Source organism: Carcharodon carcharias, chromosome 1, assembly GCF_017639515.1.
Source record: "Carcharodon carcharias isolate sCarCar2 chromosome 1, sCarCar2.pri, whole genome shotgun sequence".
NCBI lineage: Eukaryota > Metazoa > Chordata > Chondrichthyes > Lamniformes > Lamnidae > Carcharodon > Carcharodon carcharias.
The window spans coordinates 13,241,743-13,262,057 of NC_054467.1; the positions used below are offsets into that span (position 1 = coordinate 13,241,743).

The following is a 20,315-nucleotide window of genomic DNA, read 5'->3' on the forward strand; positions in this document are numbered from 1 at the left end:
TCCCATTTTCTATCCCTTTTTTCCCCGCCACCACCCCCTCCCCTGACCCCATTCCCTAAAGGGCCATCAGTTACTTGTTCTTTCACACAATGCTACCCTTGTTTTGCTATTATCACATTCTGCTTTCTTACCTTTAGGTCACTATCAGCATCAATTTTAGCCCCTAGCACTATCATCAACACCCCCTTTCTCCTCTAGTTCATGACATCTTTGTCAACCTTGCCTTTGTCCCCATCTGTCGCTGATCTCCAGCTTCACCTGCTCCAAACCACCGCCCCCCCACCGCTTAAATAGTATTAATTTCATCACATTTCCACTTCAGTTCAGCTCTGAAGAAGGGTCACACGGACTCGAAACATTAACTCGGTTTCCCTCTCCACCGATGCTGCCAGAGCTGCTGAGCTTTTTCCAACATTTTCTGTTTTTATTTCAATTCTTGTCATTGGCTCGCACTGTTGGCTCGGAGGCGGGGCCAGAGAAAGGGGAATTCCCTATATAAATAAATAGATGATGTGTTTGAGAGAGAGAGACCCTCAGAAGCTCTTGAATTCAATTTATGCTGTTGTAACTCCGGAAAAGGAAGCCTTGTAATCTGTCTGACAGCTATATCTCTGCAGTGAATTGATTAACCTCTCTCCGGGTTCCCGGTTGTTTGAAAGAGGAACCCAGTGCCGACAGAGAGAGGGAAGGGTGGGGGAACATGTTGTGTTGGGGGGACTGGGACTCGGAGACCGGGCAGAAAGACGCCTCACAGACACGGCAAGTTCTCAAAGGGCAGAGAGTTCAGCATGTTTGCAGCCGGGACGGATTCACTGTGTTTGTGTTGGAAAACGGAACCGTTTATACCAGGGTCCGTGGAAGGAAGAAGCAAACAAAGCCTGGTAAGGAAATCCTGTCTGCAACAGGAAAGAGAATGTTTTAAAATTAAATTATTATATTTAAAATTGGCTGACACGACACCTGATTTAATTTAGACACGTATTAATTTAGGTATTGCTAAGTAAGTAGTGTACTTGATAGAGATTGGATTTCCAGCACCCGCAGTTTTTTGTCACTTTAGTTACTGTGCTCTTCAATCGTCTAAATTCAAGTGATTAAAAGGTTCTTGTGTGACTATTTTGGTAATTCATTCAGACTTACACCAGGAATTATATTTAATGTTTAATTTAATGTTCTGTTTTCCATCCCCCGCATCGCATTCATTTTAAAAGTGGTAATGGTTTGGGTATCGGTAATAATTTGGGCGACGATTATAATGCGTCAAAAACAAAAACACCTGGAAAAACTCAGCAGCTCTGACAGCATCTGCGGAGATGTTTCGTTTTCCTCCTTATCTCCCCTTCCCCGCCCGGACCGATTCTCCTCATATGATTCTGGTCAGTTTCAGTTTCGTTTCTCTGAGTCACAGTGACAACTGCAGCAGCAACACTGAGCTCGGCTCTCAGTAGAGACCTTTAGTGCTTTAACCCAGCGCTTGTAAAAGCTAATATTGCATCATTAGCAGGAACTTGGTGAATTGACTGGATCCCGCTGCGAGTTTCATAACCTGTCAATTCCCCTAAATTGACCATTTTATCACTGGAGGGGAGCAAGTTGACCAGAAGAGAGAATTTTTAAAAATGTAACTTTTACTTGATAAAGATTGTCAAAATGGTGCCTCCTCACTCTGAGCCCCCTCCTCCCTCCATCCCCATTTAAATGAGAACACCTTTACCACTTTAACTATGTCAATTCAGTTGCTGTGCTCTTCCATCATCTAAGTTCAAGTGAATACAGGCCACGTAACTGTACACTGTCATGGTAGAATTCATGGTCATGGTAGAATTCTGGTGAAATGACCAATGTAAATAAATTAACAGCAGCAAGCTACGACTTCCTCGTTGAATGTAACTTGTTGGTATAACGTTTGCATAGTAATTTTTCAGATTCACTCTCAGGAGGTGGACACCACTGGCAAGGCTGGCATTTATTGCCCATCCTTAGCTGCCCTGTGAAGATATTCGTGGTTCTTTTTTACACGTTTGATGTGATGGAGTGGTTTCCTGGGCCATTTCAGAGGGCAGCTCCACATTGGTGGCGGGGCTACAATCCCATATAGCGGCAGGTTTCCTTCCCTAAAGGGCAATTAGGGATGGGCAATAAATGCTGGCCTAGCCAGCAATACCCACGTCCCATGAGCGAGTTTTTTAAAAAGTACCTTAGTCAATGGATTATGGCAATCAGACAGCTTCATGGTAGCTGTTTTTTTTAAACTGAATTCAAATTCTCATGCTCTTTATGGATTTGAATTCTTGTTCTCTAGATTATTAGGGCCAGAGGCCCAATTATTGCATTAATCATTACCCTATATATTAAAATTCGTTTTCATCCTGTGCAGGACAGTTTACTCATTTCAAGGAGCAAAAAATCGACTTTGCGGATAGTGGAACATCCCACATTCTGTTCCTTTCTAAAGCAGGAGCTGTTTTTCACAGTGAAGTTAAATCAAAGGAAACAGCTGCTAAAACAAAAGAGTTCTCCATCATGAAACCACAGTAAGAGCTATATTGCCCCTGGTGGATTTTAAGTTTTAAAAAAGATATTTGTTTTCTATTCTTGTTTAGTTCTGCAATATTATGTTGTAAATTGGGTAGTTGTCCAAATGTTAGAGGCTGGTAAAGTAGTGACAGAATTTGGCCCCAAAGGCTGCAAACAGATACAAGGAAAAAGTTGGCAAAATTTTAAATGTGTCATTCAAACAACAGTGTAGCATTCCATCAGTGCTGCACTGAAGTGCCAGCCTTGGTTATGTGCTGAGCTATCTGGAGTGAGATTTGAACCTGCAACTGTTGCTCACTGATTAACAAGACTACTACCAGGTGAATCAAGGCTGATTCTCTGACTCACTTGGGTGGATTTGACAACTTTTTACCCAGTGATGTATCTCTGATAAACTGGATGGTCCTTCAGGCTTTGTGTTTGCACACCTTCCCATGCAGAGACACAAGGACAACAGAAGTTCTACCAGGGTGCAATTACATTGTAAAGTCCAATCTTAACAGATTATAATTTTCATTAAAAAATTAAATCAGAGCCTCTCATGTAATGAAAAAGGTCAGATTCCTGAGAAAGATTTAGGTATGGTATATTATTACATTTATGTTTTATTCATGTCTAGATTACTTAAGAGTTTGAGTGACAGGAACATAATTCAAGTGGCCTGTGGAAACAATCACTCACTGGCACTGTCCAAAGGTAAAAATTAATCTTAAATATACTTTTTGTAATTTAATCAGAAGCTGAGTAAAATTAAGAAGCTGTAACAGTAGACAGTAGTCCAGTTGTTAACCAGGTATGAGTATAGCATCATATATAACTTGACTGTCATGGTCATGATTAATACTGGGGTGTGTCTATTTCATGAAATGTATTTACATTAGATGCAGCTAAGGTCAAACCCATCAGGGTGTTTGACATAAAATTAAATACTATTCTTCCGTTTAATGTTAACTTAATTTATCTTAGCAAGAGACTGAGAAGGAACAAAAATCTTTTCTCATTTCTCCATAATGTGCTTCATTAGATATTTCTTTTTTCCTGATTAGATAGGTCAGCCGTGGATCAGCTGGTAGCATTCTTGTCCCTCAGTTGGAAAGTTGTGGGTTAATGTCTCAATACAGGATTTAAGCGCAAAAAATCTAGGCTGACAAATATGTGCATGACTGAAAGAATGCTGCATTGTCAGAGCTAGAGTTGTTCGGGTGAGATGTTAAATCAAGTTCCTGTCTGCCCATGGGTGGATGTAAAGGATCCCTTGACACGATTTTGAAGAAGAGTAGATGAGTTATCCCTGGCCAGTGTTTGTCCATTAATCAATATCACAAAAAAAATTGTCACATTGCTATGTGAGAGTTTGCTATGTGCAAATTGGCTACTGCTACAATACAACAGTGACTACATTTCACATCCTGTGGTAGTGCAAGATGCTTTATAAATGGAATTTTTTTGAGTACATTACACAAGGCTATGTATCCAATAATTTTGTCTTTTGTACCGTCAACTTGAGAATCGATTTTTCTTTCCATTCTTGGAATGTGGGCATCGCTGTCAAGTCTAGCATTTAATACCTATCCTTAGTTGCCTTGATCTCGTGGTTTGAAGAACTGAGTTAGCAGTTAATAGACAACTTTTCATTTCCTGATTATTTTAAATTCAATTCAAATTCTCAAGTTGCCATGTTGGCCTTTGAGATGCTGGTGGAAAAATTAACCTATATGCTGGGGCCCAGCTATGATGCAGTTCACAAGGTCCATATTTTGAGAACATGTTATAGGTGAGCCCCCAGTATTTTATAGCTGGTGCCCATTGCTCAGGCTTGATCCTGTGTGCCAGGGCCAATATCACATATTCCTACTGTTTCCAGTCCTCATGCTCCAACATAAATGAATAAAACAGGTGCTATGTAAAACCAACCAAATAATTAAATGGCTGCTTTTAAGTTTTCTTTTTAATAAAGGGTGGCTGTCATCAAAGCCTGGGGAGGCTTGTGGCAGCATTTACAGAATGAAAATTTCAACATTCAGGAGAGACTCGCGTTATACTGAGTTCCATGCTATAGTGGGGCTGCAATCAACATTACCCAGAACAAGGTAGTCAAAAGCACTGTTCATCAGTCTGTCTGCTGTGTTGTGCCCAAGGGCAGGCCCTAAGGCAAGTCTCACACACAGAATTCTTGAGCCACATACCAGGGAAGAGTAGCTGAAGTGGTTTCCCACTGCACTTCCTTATAGTTTTAATCTTCAGAGCATCTTTTTGTACATTGCAGCCGAGGATAAAGAGCCCTATCTACTCTTCACTGTCAGTGGGAGGCACCCACAAACATTAGACACTATAGTACCCCCACTAGGCATCAACCCAATATTCAGAACTGGTACTCTGATCTCCACTTGCCAGGTCTCTCTGGAGTAGGGCCCAAACTCAGCCTGTCTGACTCAGACGTGAGAATACTATCACTCACCAGTGGTCAATATATCTGGATACGAGTAGCCCACAGGATGTGAATCCCATATTTAGAGGCCATATTCTAGTCTCCATTTACCAGGACTGTCAGAAGTGGAGCTGAAACCCTTCACCTTCTGACTCGGAGGTCCAGCACTTCAGCTTCAACTCAGCAGAGAGAGCGAGTTCCAGTTGATTTTAGAAAGTGTATTTTGAATCTCTATTCTAACTTGCTTTCAAGTTAAAGATAAATAGGAGAAATATTTTACAGATTGACCAAAGACCAGTAGGAAATTTAAAAACAAATTGAAAAACTAATTAAATAAAATAGAGATGCAGAGCCAGGCGATGTGTTGTATCTGCATGATGTGGGAGCTGGTGGGCCCCATTGTGGTTCTTAGTGACCACATCTGTAGCAAATGTTGGTTGCTCAAGGAACTCCGGCTCGGAGTTGATGAGCTGGAGTCTGAGCTTCGGACACTGCGACATATCAGGGAGGGGGAGAGTTACCTGGACGCTGTGTCTCAGGAGACAGTCACACCCCTTAGATTAACTACCTTAAATTCGGCCAGTAGTCGGGGACAGGAGGGGGTGACTATGAGTGAGGCAGGTAGAGGGATCCAGGAAGTAGCACTGCAGGAGCCTCAGCCCTTGCCCTTACTCAACAGGTTCAAGATTCTTGCTTCCTGTGTGGACGAGAGTGGGGACTGTAGGGAGGATGAACAAATTGCCATAGCACCGTGGGGAGAGAAAAGAGAAATATAGTTGCAGTTGGGGATGGTATAGTTAGGGGAATATATACTGTTCTCTGTAGCCAGGATCGAGAGTCCCGAAGGCTGTGTTGCCTACCTGGTGCCAGAGTTAAGGATATCTCATCTGGGCTGCAGTGGGAGTGGGAGGGGTAAGATCCAGTTGTCATGGCCCACATAGGTGCCAACGATATAGATACAATGAAGAAAGAGGTTCTGCTGAGGGAATACGAGCAGCTAGGGGCTACATTAAAAAGCAGAACCAAAAAGATAATAATCTCCGGATTACTACCTAAGCCATGAGCTAATTGGCAAGGGTCAAAAAGGTTAAAGAGGTACATGAGTGGCTCAAAGATTGGTGTGGGAGAAATGGGTTTGAATTCATGGGACATTGGCACCAGTACTGGGGAAAGAGAGAGCTATTCCCTTTGGATGGGTTCCACTGGATTCATGTTGGGACCAGTGTCCTGGCGAATTGCATAACTAGGGTTGTAGATAGGGCTTTAAACTAAATAGTTGGGGGGAAGGTTCAGTTGAATGGAAATATTAAAAAAAAATCAAAGTTTAAGGAGAGGGTAAGAGTGCAGGTTAGTGACGAAACTGATTGTTACCAAAAAGTGAAAGGAAGGGACAGAGTGTGTGAACACCATATTGCACCAAAGAATCAGATAGGAGTAGGGAAAATTGACAATAGGGCAAACTTAAAGGCTTTGTATCTGAATGTGCATAGCATTTGGAATAAAACTAATGAGTTAACAACGCAAATAGAGATAAATAGGTATGATTTGGTGGTGATTACTGAGATGTGGTTACAGGGAGAACAGGTTTGGGAGTTGAATATCCAAGGGTACTCAGTGTTTCAGAAGGATAGGCAGGAAGGAAAAGGAGGTGGTGTAGCTTTGTTAGTAAAGGAAGAGATCAGTGCTATAGTGAGGAATGATATAGGCACTGGAGAGCAAGACATAGAGTCAGTCTGGGTAGAAATAAGAAATAGCAAGGGAAAGAAGTCCCTGGTGGGAGTAATCTATAGGTCCCCAAACAGTTATTCAGCAGTAGGGCACAGTATAAACCAGGAAATACTGGGAGCATGTAAGAAAGGCACAACAATAATCATGGGTAATTTTAATATGCATATAGACTGGACAAATCAAATTGGCAAGGGTAGCCTTGAGGGAGAGTTCATAGAGTGATTTAGGGATTGTTTCTTGGAGCAACATGTTGTGGAATCAACCAGGGAGCAGGCTATTCTGGGTTTGGTTTTGTTTAATGAGATGGGATTAATTAATGATCTCATAGTAAAGGATCCTCTAGGGAAGAGTGATCATAGCATGCTAGAATTTCAAGTTCAGTTTGAGAGCAAGAAACTTGAGTCCCACACTAGTGTTCTGGAGTTAAACACAGGTAACTCCATAGGCATGAGGGTAGATTTGGCCCTAGTGAACTGGGCAGGAAGACTACAAGGTAGGACAGTTGATAAACAGTGGCAGATATTTAAGGAGATATTCAATTCCTCCCAAGTAAAATATATTCCAACGAGGAAGAAAGATGGTAAGAGGCGGAAAAAGCATCCATGGCTAAGCAAGGAAGTTAAAGATAACATAAAGGCAAAAACTATGGTATACTAAATTGCCAAGGTCAGTGGCAGCCTAGAAGATTGGGAAACTTTTAAAGATCAACAAAGGGCTACTAAAAAAATAATAAAAAGAGCAAAGGTAAATTATGAAAGAAAACTAGTGCAAAATGTAAAAACTGATAGCAAAAGCTTCTACAAATATATAAAAGGAAAGAGAGTAGCTAAAGTGAATGTTGGTCCCTTGAAGGATGAAACTGGGGAGTTAATAGTGGGGAACACAGAAATGGCAGAGATGCTTAATCAATATTTTGCCTCAGTTTTCACAGTGGAGGACACTAGTACCACCCCAATAGTAACAGGTAGTGCAGGTGGCACAGAGATGGAGGAACTTAGAACAATCACCATCACTAGAGAAAAAGTACTGAGCAAACTATTGGGATTAAAGGGTGACAAGTCCTCAGGACCTGATGGCCTATATCCCAGGGTCTTAAAGGAAGTGGCAGCAGAGATAGTGGATGCATTGGCTATAATATTCCAAAATTCCCCGGATTCTGGAAAGGTTCCAGTGGATTGGAAAAATGCTAATATAACGCCCTCATTCAAAAAGTGGGGGAGGCAGAAAGTGTGAAACTATAGACCAGTTAGTTTAACGTCTGTTGTTGGGAAATTGTTGGAATCCATTATTAAGGAAGTAGTAATGGGACATTTGGAAAGTCAAAATACAATCCATCAGAGTCAGCATGGTTTTATGAAGAATAAAACATGATTGACTAATTTGCTAGAATTCTTTGGAGATGTGACAAGCAGAGTGGATAATGGGGATCCTGTAGATGTAGTATATCTGAACTTCAATAGGCCTTTGATAAGGTGCTGCACTAAAGATAAGGTCACATGAAGTTCGGGCTAATATATTAGCTTGGATAGAGGATTGGCTAATCAATAGAAAGCAGAGAGTCAGGATAAATGGGTCTTTTTCTGGATGGCAAGCTGTAACCAGTGGGGTGCCACAAGGTTCGGTCCTTGGGCCCCAACTATTTACAATCTATATTAATGACTTGGATTCAGGGATCGAAGGTACTGTAGCTAAATTTGGATATGGCACCAAAATAGGTGGGAAAGTAAGTTGCATTGAAGAAATAAGAAATTTACAAATGGATATGGACAGGTTAGGTGAATGGGCCAAAATTTGGCAGATGGAATTTAATGTGGATAAGTGTGAGGTTATTCACTTTGGTCGGAAGAATAAAAAGGTGATGTATGATTAAATGGAGAGGAACTTCAGAATGCTTCAGTGCAGAGGGATCTGGGTGTCCTTGTGCATGAATCGCTGAAAGCTAGTTTGCAGGTACAGCAGGTAATAAGGAAGGCAAACGGAATTTTTGCATTTATTGCTAAAGGAATAGAGTATAAAAATAGGGAAGTGTTGTTGCAACTGTACAAGGCATTGGTGAGACCACACCTGGAGTACTACGCACAGTTTTGGTCCCCTTCCATGAAGAAGGATCTAGTTGCATTGGAGACGGTTCAGAAGAGGTTCACTAGATTAGTTCCAAAGATGCAAGGTGTGGCTTATGAGGAGAGATTGAGCAGTTTAGACCTAGATTCGCTAGAGTTTAAAAGGATGAGAGGAGATCTAATTGAGGTATATAAGATGCTAAAGGGGATAGACAAAGTAGATGTGGAGCAGATATTTCCCCTTATGGGGCATTCTAGAACAAGAGGCCATAGGTTTAGGCTAAAGGGCGGTAGATTTAAATCAGGAATGAGGAGGAATTATTTTTCTCAAAGAGTCGTGAATCTGCGGAATTCACTACCTCAGATTCCAGTGGATGCTGGGATGCTGAATAAATTTAAGGAGGATATAGACAGATTTTTAATTAGTAATGGGTTGAAAGGTTATGGGGAGAGGGCGGGAAATTGGAGTTGAGGCCGAAATGAGATCAGCCATGATCATATTGAATGGTGGGGCAGGCTCGAGGGGCTGAATTGCCTACTCCTGCTCTTAGTTCTTATGTTCAATGGCGGTATAATACTACTGAGTAGAACAGTTTATATTCAGATTTTTGGATTGCAGGAGAAGTAGTTTGTTGACTCTTTATAACCAAATGTTTAAAGCTCTGAAAGTTATTCATATTCAGTACTTTATGGAAATTGGACTAAGGGAGAAACCAGGTTTCCTTTTTCTCAGCTTTCTTCTGAGGGTTAAACATAATCATTTCAAACTTAGAATACACTTACTAGAATCCAAAGGTAATTTTTTTTCTCATTTGTCTTCTGTTGAAAGGTGGCAAACTCTTTGCCTGGGGACAGAACACTTATGGCCAGCTTGGCCTTGGTACCAAAGGTGACTCCGAGCACAGCCCTCAGTGTGTGACATCTCTCACTGGGATGCCAGTGGCTCAGATCACTGCAGGAGGAGAACACAGCTTCGCCCTGTCTCTCTCGGGGGCCATGTTCGGTTGGGGAAGAAACAATCACGGGCAGCTGGGGCTCAAGGACACAGAAGGTAAGAGTGTTTCCAGAAACTATTGTCCCTCCCTTTCCTTTCTGTTGCTTCCATTTCCAAACAAAGCTTTGCGTCCTGTCCAAAATGAGAGAATCATTTAACGATGGCTCAGATTTGCAGTTAGTGGTGTTATATCTCCAATAGCCAGGTGAAGGATAGAACCAAAGCCAAATCTTAAAATATTTTGTTTACAGAGACACATATTAAAAACTTGCACATAAAATCCCAAACGCACATAGTTTCAGTCTGTTCCTATATGTAGGAGCAGAACTGAATCCCCAGTTAATGCCCACCCCCTGAATACAATTAAACACTCAATTAATATACAATTAAAAAGCAGCAAAGTGTTGGCCTACCATTGACCATGAAGAAAGCGGGTAAGAAATAATTGGGTTTTCTTGTTCATTTTTAAAATTGTGCAGAAAGCAAAATATTGATTTAGATTATGCTAGATGATAAAATATCACAAACTTAAAATAGTACTTGTTAATTATTTTAAAAGTCTATAGAACTTGGCATGGAAATGAGAAATTTGGCATTCCACAAATATAGAATAAGCTTTCAGGACCAGAGAAGTTGTTCAGCAATAATCCTGGCTTTGTAAGCTGCTAAAAATCTATTTAAACCCCACTCAACAAGATGTAACTTTTCCCAGGGTTTTTTTACATTGATACTAATAGCATAAGAAGTGGAAGTTCACATCAAAGCAGTGCTTTCTAATTGATTTCCATCTGCAAGTTCTTAAACAGTGCATCCTGGCAAGGAGCGTGGAACTACTGACAGCAGCATTTCAGACCTGCCCAGTGTGACAGCAAATGTGATTCAATGTGCTGAAACATCACTCCCCTTGAGGTTCAAGGTTACTTATTGGGTTAATAGTGAGATTTTCAGCAAAGCACCAGCTTAATCTATTTCAAATGCATAATATAAGTACATTCATCAGATGTAGGGTGACCAGGTTTCATTCTTCAGACTGGAGTTCTCTGTAGAAGTATTGAATCTGAGTTCAGCAGCTGGCTATAACATTGCAAAAGAGATCCTTAAATCATATATACTAATGCACTGTTCTGTTTGGGGAAGCCAAATGTAGAATGGTCGATTCTTTCACTCAACCTATCTATTACATCTGCATGTATGGTACATGAGTTGTCACTGTCTCTCCTCCGACCATTCTCACTCTTGAGTGCTCATCTTAGGCATCCAAAATTAGGCTCCATGCAAATCTAACACAAACTTCAGAAAATGTTCATTTTCTGTTGGCTGTTCTGAGCCTTTGCTCTGAAGGTTAACTGCAAAAGTGTGAGCTCTGTTACCTCCCCAACCTCCATACTATCCCTGGACAAGGGCAGCCAGTATGAGTGTTCACAGAATTTCGGGACAGAAGTTTACAGCAATATCAAGTGCATTCTGTGCAGTATAACAGTGAGAATCGTTTTATGCAAATTCATTTATTAATTTTTGCTTGGAACCTTCGTAGTTAATCTACTCTGATAACTTCTCTTCAAAATACCTTACAGTGTGTTATTACTTTGGAAATAGGAGGAAATACATGAGTTAATTGCTCTTTCAATCCTTCTTACAGATAGAAATAAGCCCAACTATGTGAAGCTGTTAGAGTGTAAGAAGACAATCCATATCTCTTGTGGAGAAGAACACACAGCTGTTCTGACAAAGGTTTGTTCAGGAAGAATTTGAAATTAAACCTCAAAGGCTTGTTCCTTACTGAGGTGGGGGGCTTCCCCACATTGTAATGGTTAGGTGAGGGGGGTGGGGGCGCGGTGACTCTTTAGCCTTGGTCCAGCCTAGTTTGGAGAAGGAAGACCAATGATAAAAATGGTGAAGAAGGGAATGTAAAACCACCAGAGCTACTCTTCTCTCAAGAATTATGTGTGTGAGGCTTGTGTTAGACCCCACCCTTGGGAAGAACACTGACTGACTATCCTTTAGTTATTAGTCATGGATTAACAAAAAAATGCTTCAATTTGCTGCCTCTGGTCAAATACATACAAGATTTGATTTATGATTATACACATTTGGTTATGTTTTCTGAGTGCACTGAGTCCCACACAAATGTTTAGTAAACTCACTCTAGATCTCTGAGAGACTAGAATGAATGCAGTGACCTTTTGGAAAGTGTCAGCTTATACAAGCTAGAATCAGTTAAAATAACACTTTTATATCACTAGATCCAATATCATGTTTGGTAACTGTTAAAAATGAAAGAATTATCAAGAATAAAAGGGCGCTAGACCACTGATATTTCAGCGCCAAATACTTTCCTTGTGATGAGATGTCACATGCCCTAAAGCCATTGTCTTCTCCTCTAGGATGGGCTTGTTTTCACCTTTGGGGCCGGGAGTTATGGGCAACTTGGACACAACTCTACAGAGGATGAGATCAAACCTCGTCTAGTTGGCTACCTGTTTGGAAATAAAGTTTCTCAGATAGCATGTGGGAGGTGAGTTTGTAAGACGTCAACAAAACGAAATGCAGCTATATCTCTTTCACTCTTTCTTATGTGTAAACCAAAATCATTTAAATTTATGCAACCCTTTAGTGACTGAACGTTAATGGGGAAGTGGTATAGTGGTATTGTCACTGGACTGGTAATTCAGAGATCCAGGGTAATTTTCTGGGGACCTGGGTTTGAACCCCACCATGGCAGATGGTGGAATTTCAATAAAAATCTGGAATTAAAAGTCTAATGATGACTATGACTATGCTAGTTGTCATGAAAACCCATCTGGTTCACTAATACCCTTTAGGGAAGGAAATCTGCTGTCCTTTCCTGATCTGGCCTACAAGTGACTCCTGACCCACAGCAATGTGGTTGACTCTTAAATGTCCTCTGAACAAGGGCAATTAGGAATGGGTAATAAATGCTGGCCTAACCAGTGGCATGAACAAATAAAAGAAAGAAAATTGCTGTGTGAATCTGTCTGCTCAACTATTTTATTATCTATCGAGTTCAGTGACATTTTTAGAGATCTAAAATAAGCTTATTCCTCACTGGAAATAAATAATGTCTCAGTGCATGGTCCAAGCATGAGAACCAGGTGTGGGGAGTGGACTTTTGGGTGGCTCAAAGGAATGACTGCTGGGACCAAGGTAACTGTGGAGGGTGGGGAGTGTGACATCCTAAGGGTTTTGTGGCTCAGAATGATAGGTGGAAGCCTGGGACAGATACACAACGGACCCCCAATTATTATTGAGGTTCCTGTCAGAGTCTGGAGAGCCACAAGAACCAATAGCAGTAAAATGAAGAATCAGTGGGATTGTAATGGAATATAGAGTCACTTCATTTTTATTGTGCCTTTCCCACTAATAGGTGAGAGTAAAAATTCCCTTTTTCTTTCTATCTCAAAGCACTAATCGGAATTTAATACTGAAGATGTTAAGAGCGACAAAAAGTGTTTGGCAATGAATAAAATATGCATGTATATGTATTTTAAATAGCCATCACACACTTGTCTTCGTTCCATCTTCTGGCAAGATCTACTCTTTTGGCCATGTCGAGAATGGGCTGTTGGGAAACGGAGAGATCAGTGATCAATTAGTCCCTCTCCCAGTCAACATAATGGGCACATCTGGCAATAATGGACCTGAAGATAGTAAGTGATGTAAAATTCCATACTTTTATACCCCTATGATATGCGAAAAAAATTAAACCGAACTGGCATTTAATGTTGATCTGTGCATGCGATATCTCTCAATTTCGGCAAGACTTCTGGTATTATATTATATAAATCTAACTAGTCAACCTCACGGCATTAGAGCGAATTAAAACCAAATGTAGTTTCCAGGTGGAACAGAGTGAGAGGCTGTGCATAACTGAACCAGGGTGCGCAGGCTGCAATCTGCAATTCTGTCCTTTTTATTTATATTCACATTATAAATTCCTATGTCTATATTTATAATGGAAATGTCCTATGTAAACATGTCATGCTATCATTACACCACCCCCCCCCCCAGTGATGACACTGCAACATCTTCAGTCATATGTGTATGTAATTGCATGGTCACTTTCCATTACAAATATTGAGTTTGTAATGGAAGAATGTGACAGGAAAGAGACACAGATGTAAAATTAACATGTTGCATAGGCTGACCCATATTTTACACTGAGGGCGGAATTTTCCCAGATTTGTACTAAGCGCAGTGGCGTGCAGGTAAAACGATGTTTTACCCACCGAGGGAGATGGGGGCTTTACATGCCATATCGTCCCGAGCCCGCCTCGTTATTTATACACTCCCGGGAAACACGCCGTCTCCATAGCGGGCGGGCTCCTCGTTCACTCACCCGTCCGCCATTACCTTGCCGTTGCATCACGTCAGGCGCCATGTTTAAAGGCCAGCTGCAAGAATAGCACTCATTGCTTCCAGCTCACCACTGCTGCCCTGGAGTCAAGGCCCTCAAAGGCAAGAAGACTGCAGCCTCCCGGTTTAATGATGGGTCCCTTGAGCAACTGCTGGATGCTGTGGAGGCCCGCAGAGATGTCCTGTACCCCCGCTCTGGCCGCAGGATGGGCAGCAATGTGCCCAATCTGGCTTGGGAGGCGATGGCAGCGATGGTCAGCACCAATGCCCTTCAGAAGAAGATAGCCACCCAGTGCTGCAAGAGGATGAATGATCTCCTCTGTTCCGCCAGGGTAAGTCACTCTTCTCTTCACTATCAACGCACACACTCTCAAACCCAGCACTCACTGCCAGTTCAAGGGACATCACCATTCACTCTCTCACACTCACCGTCATTGTCCTCATCCCGTCCATGGGACCACTCGCTACCCACACAAGGCAGGCACCTTTATCATCTAGCCCGGCAGGCGTCCTGCTTAAACTTTCTCCATCTCTATCCATGCAGGACAAGCTGGCACACAACAAGAGAGAGACATCACAGACCGGTGGAGGAATGCCTGAAATCAAGGTCCTCATGGACTTTGAAAACTGAGCCATCCAGCTGGGCGGCGAGGATCTGGACTGGTCCTGTGCTGACAGTGAGGTTGGCGCTGCTCTACCAAGTGAGGACCCAGCAGTGCAACATCCATCAGACAACCATGCTGTGAGTGATGTGTCCTCTTTCACAGGCCACTGCCATGGACTAATTATCTCCCCTTGCTTTCACAGGCACATCTGCCAAACAGCCGACAGAGTCCATGACCCAGGGCTTCCAATCAAGCCCCAGAGAAACCTCTGAAGAGGAACCTGGAGACACCCTCCCTATCGTCCCGTCACAGTGCTCATCCCACACCTTTCACCAGTGCAGAGACACTCCTCAATGGGACCTAGCTTTAGAGTAGCCCAGGATCACAATCTGGTGAGCACATCGCACTGTCTGATCCACTGCAGGCGGCAACAGGGACTTCCCGGGTGTCCGGCACTCGGAAGACTGCTGGAGGCCAGAAATTTGCTGAGTCTGAGTCAGATGACGAGCCTCTAGACTTGGTCATGTCACAGTTGCTGGAGTTGCAAAGGCAAGCTCGGGAACACCAGAAAGGGATGTCCGCTGCACTCCACAGATTGCAGGGCACAATGGAAGAAACCGTCCGCCTTCACTCTGAGGTGATAGCACCAGCATGCCAACACACTGAGGTCAACACTGGTAGATTGGCAGCCGCCATGGAGACTTTGGTCCAGGATTTCACTGCTGCACGGACTCAACTCCTTTGCTGATGCCATAGTTGGCCTCCAACAGTTTGCATGCAAGAGGGTTGTCCAGCAGCTCGAACTCACTCCAGTTTCCCTGCTCCCCAAGGAGTCAACCTGGGGCAGTTAAGGAGAATTAGTTGCACAGCCTGGGCACAGGTGTTAATCCCTTGTACATACTGTTCACTATTGTTAATGAACGCCCAAGAATGTCTCCCTGCCTATGGCTCCTTGTTCTGATAACAGTGTTCTTATCACTCAGATGTGAAACCTTTCTGCACGAGATAAAGGCAGGTGTCTCAGTCCAGGGCCTCTTCCCTGTGCTCTGTGCAGCCTTCAAACCAAAGTGATGGTGTGGCCTCACAATCCCTGGAAACGTTACTGATGCCTGCACCTCGGCGGTGCTGGTCATTGCTGCCAGAATGTAGTGGGAAGGTGTCACAGAGTTCTCTCATTCTCTCAGTCTGCTTTCAGCACCTTTAAGGAGGGGCTGGCCCCCCATCTCTTCAATATCTGTGACCACTGATGCTGTGCTCCGGCTCCTGAAGGGCTCAGGTGCTGAAGGTAGATAAAGGATCTGATGCTTCTAAAGTTTCACGTCTGCGTCTCTATGATATGACCCTGATCACAGAGTGAAGCAAGCTTCCCTTGGCCAGGCAGGAGTCAGACATTCACAGAGGCTGTGTGAAGATTTATGGAGTGTCCTCAATGTATATCGTCATCATCCTCCTGCAATCGAGCGACTATTAGGGCTTCCACCAAAACAGGAGCATTCTCACAGAGGGTTTTTGTGCTGCCATAAGCCAGGCTGGAGTCAAATGTTCACAAATGCGCTGTGAGGAACTATGGGGTCACCTCACTGCCTGTTGTCATCATCATCCACTGCAGGCTGTCCTTCCCTTATGACAGTATCCTCCAAGGTTTGTAGGTTTACTCTTGATATCAATGGCCCAAAGTCAAATCCCACTCAACCACACTAGGCAAGTTTGAATAAAATCACATTGAACTTTATTAGTTCACTGGCAAATTCTTATACTTACAATCATTACTCGTTCTTGTTGTTGAGAGCCTTATCTGAGAACAGAGCAAGAGAGATGATCAGTCCATTATCTCCGTCTCCAAGTGGTGGATCAGGCCACTTCCAAGCTAGCTAGATTGTCCCTCAAGCTGCAGATTGATTTTTATCATGTCTACTTCGACTTTGGCTATGTGTATATGTGACTTGAGTCCCGCTTACGCGGCTGGTCCTCCCTGACTGGCATCTGGCCTCGGGGAGATGGGGGGGGTGGTGCCATAGGGGTTGGGGAGAGGTGTGTGGGTAGCATCTCCATCACAACTGCTTGGCTCCACTGGACTTGCTCGCTCACTTCCCCTTTTAACTTTATTATTGGCCGCCTCGCTCAGAGAGAGAAACATGGTCCACGTGACCACATACGTCTGGTGCCCTTATCCTCGATCCGTTCCTTTTCCAGAGTTCAAGCACCCCTTCCTCTTTCAATTTCTGCTTGCAGTTTTCAGCCCCAGACAACCATCACAAGATAAAAACAAAGAAATGCGGATGCTGGAAATCCCAAAGAAAAACAGAATTACCTGGATAAACTCAGCAGGTCTGGCAGCATCGGCGGAGAAGAAAAGAGTTGATGTTTCGAGTCCTCATGACCCTTCAACAGAACTAGGTAGAAATAGGAAAGGGGTGAAATATAAGCTGGTTTATGGTGTGTGTGTGTGGGGGCGGGGCCCACACACACACACACACACACACACACCTTAAACCAGCTTATATTTCACCCCTTTCCTATTTCTACCTAGTTCTGTTGAAGGGTCATGAGGACTCGAAACGTCAACTCTTTTCTTCTCCGCCGATGCTGCCAGACCTGCTGAGTTTTTCCAGGTAATTCTGTTTTTGTTAACCATCACAAGATGTTTTGCACCAGTTATAATAACATTTTCTCTATTACAGCAATCTTCTGAATTTTACACTTAACCCCGATTTCGTCCCCTAATCGTAAGGTTACTCTGTTTGTTATCAACTCTTATTTAGAACACACCGTTAGACATAACATGATTAGGTTTAAAAACGCTGTTACATATTACATGCTGTGCTTACACCACAAATCTAGCAGGTATGAAGGCCTCTCGAGCGCAGCTGCCTCATCTAGCCATTGCGAGGGCCTCATCCCCGTCATCGTTGACTTCGAGGACCTCCTCAGCCTCGTCCCTGTTAGCGACCTCCTCATCAGAGGAGACGTGCAGCTCTTCCATCTCCTCCTCAGCCAGCTTGTCTCCCCGTTGGAGCACCAGGTTGTAAAGGGCACAGATGCATGACACCCACTGCGGACTGTATTGCAGGGCTCCACCAGACTGGTCCAGGCACCGCAACCTCATCTTCAGCATCCCGATGGCCTGCACCACCAAGTTGCGAGCTGCAGCAAAGACCTCATTATACCATCGCCCTACAGCAGTCTGAGGCCGCTACACAGGTATCATCAGCCACCTCCTTTGCGGGTAGCCCTTGTCCCCGATGAGCCATCCCTGCAGCTTCTGTGGACTCTGGAAGACTCCAGGGATCTGTGACCAACTGAGGATGTAGGCATCATGCACAGTCCCTGGAAACTGTGCGCACGCCTGCAGGATGCGTTTCTGGTGCTCGCACACCAGCTGCACATTTAGTGAATGGAAGCCCTTGTGGTTGATGTAGTAGGCCGCGTGTTGCGATAGAGATCTGAGTGCCAAGGAATGCAGTCAATCACACCCTGCACCCGCAGGAAACCCGAGATCTGGGCAAATCCAATCATTCTTGCGTCCCGGCTGTCCTAGTCCAGGGCGAGTTGCACAAAGTTGTGTGCTCTTGTGAAGATGGCACCCATGAATTCATGGATGTATTTGGTGGGTGGAGGCTTGAGAGATCCCACAGAGGTCAACTGTGGAACCCTGAAAGGGGTCTCTGGGAAAGAAAGTAAGCGCCGTGGTCACTTTCATAGCCACTGGCGGTGGGTGCCCTCCCTGTTCCCGTGGCACCAAATCCTGCAGTAACTGGCAGATGCGAGTGACCAGTTCCCTAGGCATGCACAGGCTTTGGCAACACTGGTTCTCTGTCACCTGCAGGAATGAAAGGCGTCCATTGGAGTCGCTAGGCCCCGGCCTGCGATGGCTCACTGTGACATGTACAGGAGCTCCCGACGCCCCTTCTTCTTAATGGTCACTTTCTACAGGTTTCCCAAATGTGTGGCCACTTCCCGTGCCCACCCTAACCCCCCACCACAAATGTTTGTGCACTATATTCAACGGCAAGGCTGCCCTTGCCCCCACACCCCCTCCACCAGTCACCTCAGAGGCATGACTGCTCTTGACCCCCGCCCCGTCCCCCCCGCAAGTCACCTCAGAGGCAGGGCTGCACCTACACCCTGTTCCTCTTCACCCTCAGTAGTCGCCTCTGAGGCAGGGTTGCATTTAACTCTGACCTCACACCCTCTGCCCCCCCCCCCCCAAACTCCCGGCGCCCCTAAAGAGTGCAAGGCAACAGACGACCATGGTGATCTCTGCAGGATGTTGCTGCGCACTCACCTCCAATTCACCCAAAGTGCAGGCCACCAAGTCTGTGCTGTTGTGAAACACGTGGGCGTGCTTTCCATCGATGCGGACAATCCAGCGGGGGCACAAGAGCCTGGCGGGATGGCCTTCATAATGATATGCTGATGTATTACAATGAGCTTCCCAAAAACCTATAGTGGGAAATGGGGCCTGCCGTTGGCGGGCTGAGCAGACAATGGAGACCGGCCTTCCCTCCTGCCATTGTGAAACCGATCGTGCCATATTGTCCACTGTCATAATTCTCTTCAAAACATTCACCTATCACACTCGCCACCAGTGGGCACGGAAAATTCTGTCCTGAACCTCTTTACTTGTATTCATTCAATCTGACAGGTCATACAACCAAACCAGCTGTGAGAAGAATTTTTGCAGGAGGAGGCCAAAGTTTTGCAGAGTGCCGGGATGAAGTGGTAAGAAGATACGTGCATTTTAAGACCACATGGTGGTGTTTGTTGCAATAAGGAGATATTGGCGGTGCAAGACCACAAAATGCAAATAGACGTATGTTTGTGCTGAAAAGCATTTCCGATAACCGTGCTTAACATTTAAGAATTAACTTATGCATTTTTAATTTGGCCATTATTTACTTAATTTACCTGAAAGGTTGGTGGAATCAGATTCAGTAGTAACTTTCAGAAGGTGATGCAATGTAGGCTTGAAGGGAAGAAGGCTATAGAGAAATAGTGTTGGCCGGATTCCATGCTGCCCTGCCGGAGGAGTCGGAAGGTGGAAGGGCATTTAAAATCCTGCCCACCCCTACCTAACCACCTCAGTCCTAACCACAATTTGACTGGCAGCGGAGGTGGCATCAGGCACCTGCCCGCCAATGGGCTGACTGAAGTCCTTAAGTGGGCAATTAATAAGGGCCTCATGTCACTGCCACTGGGATTTAACCAACGGCGGGAAAGGCTCACGCCAGGCACCCAGCGCTGCATGGTTTGATGGCAGGCAGATGGGCTGGGTCCCTCTTTAACCAATCCTCTGGGACCTTCGCCCCCCCCCCCACCCCCCCACCATCTCCCTTGCCAACTTGGCAGCCAAATACTTACAAATCCACAATCCAGTAGAGTTCGCCTTCTCATTGCCCACATGCAGTACCAGCAGTGGCCATTGTTTTCGGTGGCGCTGCCAGCACTGCAGAGCTGTTGGCCTCTGAGTGGCTGGCAGCTCTCTGAGGTGGGACTTTCATGCCTGAGGGGCGGGATTCTCACCTCCTGTCTATGAAAAGCCAACCAGCCATTAAATGGCTGCAAGGTACCCAGTGTTCCCCTGGATG

The 20,315-nt window shown here is 44.3% G+C and overlaps 1 protein-coding gene across 3 annotated transcripts in view; it reads left to right on the top strand.

Moving 5' to 3' along the window:
- The first annotated feature begins 503 nt into the window (after positions 1-503).
- LOC121281123 (probable E3 ubiquitin-protein ligase HERC3) overlaps positions 504-20,315 on the top strand; it is a 62,346-nt gene continuing 42,534 nt past the window's right edge. The window contains exons 1-8 of one of the 3 annotated variants that reach the window (XM_041193833.1): positions 504-881; positions 2,378-2,534; positions 3,158-3,234; positions 9,584-9,805; positions 11,388-11,479; positions 12,133-12,263; positions 13,262-13,416; positions 19,373-19,449. In XM_041193833.1, coding sequence (XP_041049767.1) covers positions 701-881; positions 2,378-2,534; positions 3,158-3,234; positions 9,584-9,805; positions 11,388-11,479; positions 12,133-12,263; positions 13,262-13,416; positions 19,373-19,449 — 1,092 coding nt within the window. In that variant the 5' untranslated portion in view covers positions 504-700. Of the gene's footprint in view, positions 882-2,377; positions 2,535-3,157; positions 3,235-9,583; positions 9,806-11,387; positions 11,480-12,132; positions 12,264-13,261; positions 13,417-19,372; positions 19,450-20,315 lie in introns of those variants that run through there. The other 2 variants (XM_041193841.1, XM_041193850.1) reach the window with 2 other exon arrangements.